The 12665-nt window shown below is 34.4% G+C and overlaps 1 protein-coding gene across 1 annotated transcript; it reads left to right on the top strand.

Annotated features, from left to right (window-relative positions):
• The first annotated feature begins 690 nt into the window (after positions 1 to 690).
• On the top strand, positions 691 to 2765 carry LOC149160889 (expansin-A1-like). The gene is made up of 4 exons (XM_089435432.1): positions 691 to 771; positions 890 to 1029; positions 1920 to 2232; positions 2347 to 2765. The coding sequence occupies exons 2-4, from the start codon at positions 894 to 896 to the stop codon at positions 2648 to 2650; spliced, it is 753 nt and encodes a 250-aa protein (XP_089291558.1). The 5' UTR covers positions 691 to 771; positions 890 to 893; the 3' UTR covers positions 2651 to 2765.
• Positions 2766 to 12665: the final 9900 nt, after the last annotated feature.

A 12665-nucleotide genomic window follows, 5' to 3' on the forward strand; every position in this document is an offset into this window, starting at 1 on the left:
TTGGTTATATTATGGAAAGGATTTACAATAAAATTGTTAAGACAAAGTTGGCCCAGCCTCGTTGAGCGTAGCCGGAAAAAGAAATTGTAGAGCCCGTGTTTGACGATTAATCCGTTGTTAGTCGGTGGATACCTCCCTTCCACGGTTTCCCGGCAGCGACAAAAATAGTGTTGTGACGTTGGTGGCCGCTCTTACCACGAAGGTTCCAACTTCCAAGTACTGTAGCGCATTGATTAATTCCGCGCCTAAAAGATCTGGCAAGATCTGCGGTAACATGGTTCCTGTGAAAACGAAGAGAATCAAATAGTTGGTCAAAATAGAGTTTGGTGTGACCACGACGCTTGTTTTCTCCAACGTGTACAATTCCCATTTGAAGAATGTATTGAACATTACGTCCTCCTTCATTAAATTAAATCCAAGCGAGGGCATCCATATCTGAACCAGGTATGTCTTGTTATAAACACATGTGAGAAGCTCGCCCCTCCCACCGCTATTTCAATTTCCTTACCGTGCTTATCTGGACCCTTCGCAACTTTGACAAATGGTGATAGGCCATGTGAGTACCCTGTACGACCCTCTCGTCCTTTCTCAAAAATTAATTATACGCGGTGCGAAATACATGGGCAACATCACACAAGACCGAGTGGAAAACGCAAACTGTGTGACAAAACGAGGGACGGGTTCTATATATTGGCCCTCTCGCCTTCAACTTCTCAACGAAGAGAATCCTCGGTTTTCACTTCATTTTGTTTCTCCTTCGATCTCACTAGGGTATTCCAATATACCCTGAGTCCTTTGGTGCTCTATTGTAACTACTGCGATGTCAACTAGTTTTTATTAAACGAGGAAACTAGTCATGTGGATTAATCATGGGCTTGTTTCTTTGCAGGTTAATGGCTCAGATCCACAGAATTGCCTTCATCTCATTGCTAGGATTTCTATGGATGTCTGCTCGAGCTTATGGATACGGTGGCTGGCAATCCGCCCACGCCACGTTCTATGGTGGCGCTGACGCTTCCGGAACTATGGGTAAGTTTGCGTTTTGATTGAAACTCATACTAAAAAAGACTGGTTGTCATGTAATTCAGCGGTAGAGGAGCCTATCGACCATGGTAAGTCCTGGGATATGTTGAATAAGTGTTTATGAAAAATTGCCCTACCCGGCCTTTAAATCCGAAGCACCAGACGGCTTTTCTACAACTCTGATGATCATTTTTTATCATTTTAACTGTTAACATAGAATGTTCATGAGATTTGGACGGTTTTTGATGGGAAATTGAGTTTTGAGGGACAATTGCCCATCAAATTCCATCACTGTACCCAGGTAAATCACCGATTAATGTTAATGCAACTTGGCACTAGCATTGTACTTGCTGAGCAGGATCTTAGGCGCCTTGCTCTTTTCATTTTAATATGCCTCATTTCGTTTTAATACGCCATTCAAAATTCCCACCGATTAATGTTAATGCAACTTGGCACTAGCATTGTACTTGCTGAGCAGGATCTTAGGCGCATTGCTCTTTTCATTTTAATATGCCTCATTTCGTTTTAATACGCCATTCAAAATTCCCATAGCTGTGAATGTGATGTAGTGCAAATATTAATCACTATGAATTAAGTTAATAGTTCATTTACTACTTTTTTATATCAGGTAAAAATGAGAATAAAATGATATTCAATTAAAAAAAATGAAAAAATATTAAACTAATCTGCTTAATATTTTTTTATAAAATATAAGATGCATAAAAGCAATTTAAGATATCAATTCACACTACCAATATAATATGCTTAAAAATTTAAGATGTCAATTCACACAACCAACAAAGGCTGAATTCATGAATTATAATTTCATTCTAACTTCGGATATATGTTTTGATTACAAATCGTTTGTTTTGTGATTGCTAATGTGTTTTTTCCAGGAGGGGCGTGTGGATACGGTAATCTTTATAGCCAAGGTTATGGAACAGACACTGCTGCTTTGAGCACTGCGCTTTTCAACAGCGGACTCAGCTGCGGAGCGTGCTACGAAATGAAATGTGTCGACGATCCCCAATGGTGTTTGCCAGGAACTGTCACGGTCACTGCCACCAACTTCTGCCCGCCAAACTCCGCTCTCCCCAACAACAACGGTGGATGGTGCAACCCACCACTGCAGCACTTCGACATGGCGGAGCCTGCTTATCAGAAGATCGCCAAGTACAGGAGTGGGATTGTCCCCATCCTCTACAGGAGGTAATTCATTGCCCCATGGTCTTTTGCATAGCCTAATTTGATTCAAATTGGTCTGCCTGCAACCTTATTTACTCTGATGGCAATTAATTATAAGAGGCTATGACTACAACGCAGGGTCCCCTGCTTGAAAAGGGGAGGAATCCGGTTTACAATCAACGGCCATTCATATTTCAACCTAGTGCTCATCAGCAACGTGGGAGGAGCAGGGGACGTCCATGGCGTTTGGATAAAAGGATCAAGGACTGGTTGGCAAGCAATGTCACGCAACTGGGGACAGAATTGGCAAAGCAACTCCTACCTCAACGGCCAGAGCCTTTCCTTTAAGGTCACCACGAGCGATGGCAGGACAACTATTTCGTATAATGTTGCTCCTCCGAATTGGCAATTCGGCCAGACCTTCGAAGGAAGTCAATTTTAACTGTCAGATAATCAGACAACTCGAAGACAGAAGCTTTCTTTAGTAACTATTTCTCTAAGCAAGTTGATAATAAATATTGTGGCTTACGTTTCACAAAATTGTTTTTGTTAAGGTTGATCTGGCAGTACCGGCACCTGATAATCCACGGTGTAACGCTGATCTTATCCATAACTACAGGGTATTCGTAGTAGGTGCTGTAAGAATAACTGTGATGTAGATAAAGAATAAATGTGAGGTATTGAATCAATCCTCAAAAAACTTATCACCTAATAATTATATTAAATTTATATGACTCTAAAATTCCAACTGTAAATAAATTTAGGGAAAACCGACGTAGTTGGAAATTTAAAGACGTATTCAAAGGCATAGATGGAAGTCATAATTGAAAATTCTCTTTACTACAAATATTACGTACGATATGGCGTATTATCAAAAACTATTTTGACACTATTAGCAGCTATGATTTATGTGGAATCTCTACATAATGATATTGTCATGTGAAGTGCCCTGACAAACAATACGTTCAGCAGAAAGCACACATGGTTGCGACTTTAAAACCATACATGGTTGCGACTTTTAAACCTTGCATTCAAATTTAAAAAATCGAAAATTTTCCTGGCTACTAATATTGTTGTGCTGTAATTTATATCTGCTTTGGGTTTCATTGTTACCATTCAAACTTTCCTTAATGGGGATAACTTTTAATTTGACGAGACACTTTTCGGGCAAGTTATTCACTATCATGTTAATAGCTTGGGTCATATTTCAAATTAAATTAGCATCACTGATCACCAAAGAGAGTGACTTATCACCAAAGAGAATAGAGGTGGATATTATTGTAAAAGGAGAGTAGAGTGTAATTTTTAGGATAATGGGCCAATGTGTTTAATGGAAAGTATAAAGTTTGTCATAAACAATAACAAAGATTTTGATGTAAAATTAATAGTGTGACATTAATTATAAGAAATATGGTTAAATACATCTTATCATGTCACTAAAACACTGAAAATTATAAGTGATAAGTGCTTCCAAATTATAACACATTAACACTTTACCAACTTTCTTGTCCCTTGAATATACCAATGGATAACATTATCTAATAGTGAAATGACAATAATTGGGTGCGCCAAATTACAAGAATTACATTGATGGTCACATGGAGATGAAGATATATCAATGAATGAAAATCAGTCTTATTCAAAAAAAGGATTTTTTGAGAAGAAATATATGGATGTCCAAATGCTATGGGTTACTCCATTTGTGACAATACCAAGGTATATCACAACCCATTCCATTAGCTATATGGTTTAAATTCTTCATTGTTTTTTTACAGGGCCACACAAAGTAATCTACAGTCAATCTTTTGATGTCCCTACCTTTGTCATTTACTCGTTATCCTCCATTAGATCTGTGTCCCCTTGAGTACCTTAGTTTCTTTTGTTCTTGCACTTGTTTATGTCCCCCTTCTTGTTCCATGTTGTCTTCCTCTTGGATTATCATTCTGTTCTTTCCCCAATGGTGATGGAGAGAGCTTGTGTGTGGCAAGGGGGAGGTGGTCGAGGCCTATAAGGTAATTCGAGAGCTTGATCCTAATCCTGAACCTCGGAAAAACAATATCGTGAAATGCCCCAATGGTTATGCAACACGAATTATATGATATTGAACAAGAGCTAGTGGATGAACAAGAAGAATTATCAAATTCAGAAGTCTTTGCTGAGGTGGAGGATTAGGTCCCTAACTTGGGAGCATCACGAGTTAGATGAAAGTAGTACCTCCACCTCACATATTTGTAATGGCATCTTAAGCATTTGCTGCAAAGAGTATTGTTAGACCATAATGAGAGCGGGGATGAGTTCCTCCTTTGCATAGAAGAGCTTCACCTAGTCTATAAAATCATGGATGGTCAACTACATCGTCTAGAAGAAAATTTGCTCAAGGATGGTGAACAACCACCTCCAATGAGACTTGCAGTAGTTTGATGACAATATGGACTTTCTATGGCTCATAGCCACTCTTAGTATGGATTTTTTCGCTGGAATATATAGTGTTCGCCTATTTTTCCAGTTTCCTACTTCTATGTCTATCATGGATTTTAAAGCCCATTTTCTATCCTAGGTAATGAGCATGGCCAAAACTAACTCAATCTATGACTCTTTTGGACTAGATAGCAGGAATATGGACCAACCATCTATGCCTAGTTTCTCCTCAAGCAGGCTAGAGTTGGTCATATATTTGATATCCAACATGCTTTGTACATATATATTTCCATAATAAATGTCGTGAAATTACAAAAAAAAAGTGCCCATTGATGGATATTTATTCATTTGATCAAATTGTTCATCAACACTCTACATCAAAGTATTACGTTAACTTTATTGTAGATGGTAGTGAAATTTTTTATATATTAAACATTATGTGCTTTTGTGTTTTTCGGTAATTAATTTGGTCTTTTTTGTTTGAAAATGGAAGGAAATTGTTGGAATCCAAAATTTGAGGTATAGAATTTGCATAATCTGACTGCTTCAAGGATTTTAGAGAGATCTATTTTAAAGGATGTTGAATCCATTTATGCATTCAAAAAAATAATTTAAACAATGGAATCTCATATTTAAACTATGAAATCTACATAATTTCAAATAGGTTTTTCAATTCATCTATTCATTTAAAAATGTGTTTTAGATAATAAAAAAAATACAATTTTGCTATGAATTATATGGCTAAATTCTGGCCTTAAAAAAACATAAATTCAACAATTAAACTAAGACATTTAAATTTTGTATAAGAAAGATGCTAAATTTCAATTAACACATTATATAATTTCATGTAAATGCTATTGAAAAACACTCAGTTCACTAAAATGTCCTAGAATATAATTACAAACTAAATTGTTTTTTTTTATTATTATATAAATTAAAACCATAGACCTAAAGCTACTTATAATTGATGAAGATTCCATCTTCTTTAAATAAAGTAAAGATCCAACACTAAAAAAATATTTGATTAACATAAAAGTATACTCGCTTATAAAATATCAATTATTACACTTCATTATAAATCTTCAACAATTTATTTCATTATATTTTTAATTAATAAAACCTATTTCATTCTCATAATTGAAAAAAATAAAAAAAAATCCAATATTAAAATGTATTTCAGGCAAACAAAGACATACCTTTTTAAAAATTTCAATTATTACATTTCCTTACAAACCATCCACAAATAATTTCATATAACATGGTTTCATTTCAATAAAAATAAAATAGGTACAATAAGATAAACTTATCCATAAAAAATAAAATTCAAACAATAAATCAATTTGCTAGATGTACGAATGAAGGAATATATTCAATACTTTGCACTCAGTTTGTACTTTGGATCTTTTCCAGCGATCAGAAAAATTTCCATGCCTTATGTTAGACACTTAATCCTCAGGTTGTCATTTGGGTTATGGTATGTTAAAGTAATTAGTTATTGGAGTCCAAGAAGACCCTGAAACTGAACCCAATGGTTTCTATATGTATTTATATGTACATCATGTATGCTATTCTTTGAGATCAATATTTAATACAGGTGCATTTGGTTTACAATATTTTGCATTTAACAGTGGTATCAGAGCGAGTTGTTCATCCACTTGTTGATTGAGATGAGCTACTAGTTTTGTGGCCAGAGAGAATGTATGTCTAGTTGAGACAAAAATGTGCGTGATAGACGCTTGTCACTCGTCCGTATTTGTAGTTGAACATTATAAAGCCACTGGAGCATCGATGAAGTGATCAAGTATCTGGAAAAACCATTTGTGCTTCACAGGAGGCCTGTTTGTTAGATAATTCCATAACCACCACTGGAAAAAAAATATTTATGGCAAGACAAAGTATTTGAAGAAGCAACTAACTGATATAATGTAAATTTTATGTCTCGTAAGTTGTTTTAAATTCGATTCGAGTGTGTGGCCTTAATTAATTATTATCTAGATGAGTTTGTGGAGAGTGGGTGGTATTAATATTTCTTAGTAATTGGAAGAGTATGTATATTGAATACATATGTGCATTGAATTCAAGTGATTGATGAAATCTAAGAGGTTGCATTATATGTTTATATGTGTGGTGCTTCTTTTTTATACTATGATTGGCATATATTGGAAATAAGGAGATTCGCATGACTCATATCTGAACGAAGATCATCATTCCTACACTTGTATTCAAAAATCACCTTGGGTTTTTGGCATGGTCAGACCTACAAAATCCACTATGCTATGGTATGATATAGTGAATGCAACACCGCTTGAAGGTACTGACTGGAAAACACTAGCACTGGGTGGGAGGGTTTGTATTGTGAAGAATTACCATAAGGTTAAGTTTCCAGGTCTTTTTGGACTCCAATAAATAATTACTTTAACACACCATAACCCAAATCACAGCCTGAGGATTAGGTGTCTAACATTCCCCCCTTGATCTAAAGGGATGTACCAAAGTCCAATAATTAGAGCTCAAAATGCATAAATGCATCTCAGCAAATAGTTAAATGTCTCTCAAAAAGAGGTTTTTAAGGATGACCTCAAACCAATATGGGAGAACTCAAATTATCAACCAACACCAACTCTAGAACCTTCATAACAGTTCTCAATACAACTAAAAATGTGGTTTTAAGGTGACCATAAACTTTGGAACTATCACAACAGTTCCTCGAACAATTTGAAATATGGAAGTGTTCATTCATAAACAACTCAATTAACTCAACTCTAACTCGGGCTGACTTGACATCTCGAACTCGAACTTGTATTCGACAAGTACAAAGTTCAATCAAGCAATTGAAGTTTTATTGAGCTTGACCACCACTGAAGATTTTTCAGTTATCAAGGTCAGATAATCTTTTATCTTTTTCTCAATGATTTCATTTGATTTGTAACTGAGCCTTTTTGTTTCAAGTCTATTGCGGTAGTGATTACATTATCTATATTTCAATCAAGCTTGTGGTGAGAGTCTTGGGTATAAATTGTATTACAAACTAATCGCATTTGGCTCAGGGAAGAAGTTAGAATGTTTCTGAAGAAAGTTGTTGAGGATCTGCATTGGAAATTATTCCTAAGTTTATAAGTCACTATTGAATCTACCCTTCGTATTTTTTTAATGTCAAATTACTTAAATATATGATACAGATAGGATGATTCGAGACAAAATAATTTTATCTTAACTTGAGTTTAAGGTGAAGGAGTTATTTCATAGTTGGGAAAATTTCTTCATTAAGAAAAGTACATTCAATTTTAAGTGGGAGATTTGTTAAATAATCTTGACATATCATTTGACATATCATAGATCTAATGGTGGAGTTGAAGTTCAATATTGTTAACAACTATTAATTATTGTGTTGCTACTATTCGTTTCCCTAATTATGAAGAATCTTCCTGAATAAGAGAAATAAGTTGCAAAAGTTTATGTTGGTCAAGATGATTGTTGTACACTCTCTTGGAAAATGCTTGTTGTTTTGAGCACCTGGTATTGGTGAGCCATTTCTTGTTGATTTGAATTGTAAGAGTGCATTTTTAGTTGAACCCGACACCCAAGATTGAGTAAAATGACTCAAATTAAGAATTTATTGGAAATCCTAAACAATTTCATTAGTTCTTGCGCTGATGACACTACATATATTAGAAAAGTCTTGTTGATATTACAGTTCGTTTACATGATGCTTTGGAGACCATTCAATCTCTCCAAATAGAATCGTAGTTACAGAGAGAAGAACTACATGAATTACAAAATAAGAACTATGAACCTATTCTTGTTTAGAACAACAGTTTGTTTGATCCTGATCATTTGTAAGAAAATGATCAGAGTAATGAAGTGATTTCAAGAGAAAGTTTGGGCGCAACAGAAGTTCATGTTCAGGCAAGTGTATGAGAGAGTCATTTGCATATAACTGTGAAGCCTGTCATTACCAAAATTTTTATAAGATCGTGGGAAGAGATTACTCATAATAAATATGGAACTGGTTTGGGATATAATGTCCTAGATGTATCTTTTCACATTTAGATTTTTCTAAACCAATACAATTTTGAAGTGCAAGATTTATGGATGTTGTTGTTCTAGAACAAGTTGATAGATGCCAGCAGTGTAATAGAGTTGGACAAGTGAAATATCAATGTTTTGATCTTCACCCATGTGAATATTATGCAAAGCGCAATCACCATACAAATAGATGTTCCAAAAAGAAGACAATTGCAAGAGAGCAGCGAAATTTCAGATGGATTGCTTCTTGGGATTGAACGAAAATAACCAAGAATTTTTACAGGTCATACCGAAGAATATGTTCGAGAGTGATGACCAACCTTGCAGTGATGAAGAATACTTCTCACCCTGTATCCGACAAAGGGGGAACCATTGATGGTCTACTACAGGTTCGAGTTCGAGATGTTAAGTGAGCTTGAGTTAGAGTTGAGTTAATTGAGTTGTTTGTGAATGAGCATTTCCATATTGGGAATTGTTCGAGGAACTTCTATGATAGTTCCAGAGTTTGTGATCACCTTAAAACCATAGTTTTTGGTTATTCTAAGAACTTCTATGAAGGTTCCTGAGTTTGTGTTGGTTGAGACTTTGAGTTCTCTCATATTGGTTTGTGGTCATCCTCAAAAACCTCTTTTTGAGAGACATTCAACTCTTGGATGAGATTAATTTATGCATTTTGAGCTCACATTCTTGGACTTTGGTACATCCCTTCAGATTAAGGGGGGAACGTTAGACACTTAATCCCTGGGTTGTGATTTGGGTTATGGTGTGTTGAATTAATTGGTTATTGGAGACCAAGAAGACGCAGAAACTGAACCCAATGGTTTCTATATGTATTTATATGTACATCATGTACAACATTATTTTAATATAGTTGCATTTGGTTTCCAATCTTGTATGTCTAACACCTTATGAGAAATGTAGTTAAAAAGGAGGTAAACAATCAAATATTTATGTGTGAGCTTATCAAAATGAGCTTAAGAATGGTTGTCCACAAAACTAAAAATCTCCATATTCATAGACATGACAACATTAAGCATAGAGTTGCTCTTTGACTCTCTACCTTATTTGAAGACAACATTGGGCATAAGAAATACATGTATATGTCAAACTTGTAAATGTGATATTTGACATTTGATGGTAAAAATGGGCATAATAAAATATTTGTTAATGGTAAAATTGGCATAGATATACAATTTTTTCCCAACAATTTAAGAAATATTTTCATGTCTGTGAAGATTGAACTCTCACATTCTCGGGATAGATGTATTTTATAATATTTGAATATTTAAAAGATCACAGATAAGGCCACTTACCTCTGGATATATTTAACAAATGTGACATATTTTATCGAAGAATTAGCATCGGTCAAGATTTACCCAACAATTTTAGAAATATGAAGAAATTGCCATGATTTAATCATAAAATTAGCACAATAGGGCCATTTGTCTAGCAATATTTAGAAATATGAGGAACTTCATCAAACATTGAGAAACGACCAAGATTTTCCTAGCAGTTTAAGAAACATGAAGCAATTTCTGAGATTTAGTAAATATAAAACAATTTATTGAACCCTAAAAAGAAGCCACGATCTTTAAGGAAATTTATGAAATATTGTCCTATTTGTGAATATTGAAATTTAACATGATCATTTTCTTAATGAATAACATGTAAGACTACCACATATTTTGACCATTTTTCTATCAAAATAATTTATTCAACAGTGAGAATTAGCAACGATCGAGATTTTCTTGGCTATTTAAGAATTTTAGATAAAACAGGTTGATGGAAATGATCAAAAGATCTAATTATCAGCTGCAATGAAGGATTTCTATAAATTTACAGATTTTCTGAATTAAAAATATGATAAATATAAAATTTTCCAATAAATAAAAATAGGTCACTATTCAACAAAAACAAAAAGCTTTTCCAAAAATTTAAAATTTCAATATCCATGAAAACAACAATTTTGCTCATTGAAAATGCCTGTGAATTACATGTTGGCTAGTAAACTTGGCCATAGTTAGGATTTGACAAATAAAAATATTAAATATCAGGTAATGTATCCAGTAAATTCAGGGTTTTAGCAAATATGATGTGGCAATTTAAGTAATACCGGGACATTAAGAGATTTATGCAACAATTTAAGGGAAAATCAGAAGATTTAGGCATAGTAGTGCTTTCAATAAATTTACACATTCTTCAAATAGAGAGGTCTCGTGTAATTGAATTTTTATTTTTATTTTTATTTTTTTAAGTCACTAAAAACTTGAGTATTCACAAAATTGTGCATTGGCGATTTTTGTGACAAACTTTCTTCCAACACTCTTATGGGATTGTATGTTGCTTTAGAGGAAAATGAGGGACCCCCGTACATAAACACACTACAATATGTATTAGATGATGGAAAAAAGTAAATCTCATTGCATGTTGGGAGATCCTCGTATACATAATGTATTCCAAGGAAAATGCATGTCCTTTGAAGCGTGATCCTATAGATGTGAGGAGAGCTCACATATACATGACAGAGTGAACGTAAGAACCCATCAACATCGTACAAAATAATTTGTCCAATCTCGAAGACTAGGAAGAGGAAAATATGTGGATGAGAGTTCCAACTATTGAGGTTGAGTGGAAGATATAGCCTTATGTCTACCAAAAACTTTGAATTGCTAACCACACATGAATCTATCCATGGAGAATCATTTAAAAGCACCCCTTCAAAGGCAACAAATATTTCCAAGTCTATTGAGGCATAAATATGCAGGGGCAATATATGCTCACCGAGACAATTACATTATCCATCGGTGGGCATATATTTCCCCCACATATTAATGGCTCAGTAGCCTGGTAAATATTCCTTTCCCCCTTCAAAGGTCTCAATGGTACTGGGAATCCATGTCCCACATGATTTCCATGAATTGATAGATCCATTCACTGGTAGTGCCCAGTTCAATGTGTGCCATGCCAAGATAGATAAGGTGTCATGTCAAGGTATAGGACAAATGACATAAACAAAATGTGATGAGTGAAAAAAATTCTCAATAAGTGCCTTTCACTATTTGGGTATGGACAAATCAACAAAGAGGGGAACCCTCCCCTTATAAAAACACCTTTGGTGTAAAAATAATAATCCTATGGAAAAAAACGGTTCAGATTATCCACAGTATCCATAATCCGAATTCGAAATAATAATAATAATTCTTTGTAAATGCTAGAGTGATTTTTAACATAAAGTAATTATATACATAATTAATCAAACAAATAATTTAATATATATCAAAAGTTAAGTAAAATATATAAATTATTTATAAGATTAATATAATGTAATATTATTATAATCAAATTAATAAAGTGGTTGATATATGTTGATCGACTTCTCTTTTCACTATTTAAACTAAATACAACTACACAATATCCAATTATATTCTAAGTGATTTTCTCATAACCATATTATTTCAAGGCATTTCATATGCTCATCTCAAAGCTGGTTGTAACATACCCATTCCCTTAATGTCTCATTAAGGAAGCGGGGTACCCAAGTCTAACCTCCAAGATTACTTTATGGAGATGGATATTATCAAAATTCTTCTTTACTCAACCACCTTAAGACTTAGTTCAAAGGTCACTATTATATTTTTCTCACTAAGTAATTTTTGATGATATAAATTTCATCTATATTGAATCTTTGGGTCCAAAGTTATGCCCATTTGAAAAATTTTCCTCTAAACACCACATAAACATCCATACCATTATCATGTGGAAAACATGTCACAATCCTTGTCTACATGTCACCATCCGATACGAACAAATTTTAGGGCCTACCACATCAATTGCTATCTCAGCACTGATGCACACTCTGATGAATGTCAACCATGCCACATCATCTTAGCACATTGTTAGGCATGTCAGCAAGCCACATCATCCAAGACTTTCCACCTGGAATAACACATAAATAGATATCAAGTTCCTTCAGTATTGGGAGGAAACCCCAAAGGTTGTTGTCCCAACCTCCC

This window comes from Pinus tabuliformis, chromosome 5_2 (assembly GCF_031772625.1).
Source record: "Pinus tabuliformis cultivar Carrire ecotype Pingquan chromosome 5_2, CPIR1, whole genome shotgun sequence".
Classification (NCBI taxonomy): domain Eukaryota; kingdom Viridiplantae; phylum Streptophyta; class Pinopsida; order Pinales; family Pinaceae; genus Pinus; species Pinus tabuliformis.

Excerpts from the sequence above, each read along its gene's own strand:
- LOC149160889 (XM_089435432.1), top strand. The coding sequence starts at position 894 with ATGGCTCAGATCCACAGAATTGCCTTCATCTCATTGCTAGGATTTCTA. Across the intron at positions 1,030-1,919 it reads TGACGCTTCCGGAACTATGG|GAGGGGCGTGTGGATACGGT; the intron begins GTAAGTTTGCGT and ends TGTTTTTTCCAG. Across the intron at positions 2,233-2,346 it reads GTCCCCATCCTCTACAGGAG|GGTCCCCTGCTTGAAAAGGG; the intron begins GTAATTCATTGC and ends ACTACAACGCAG.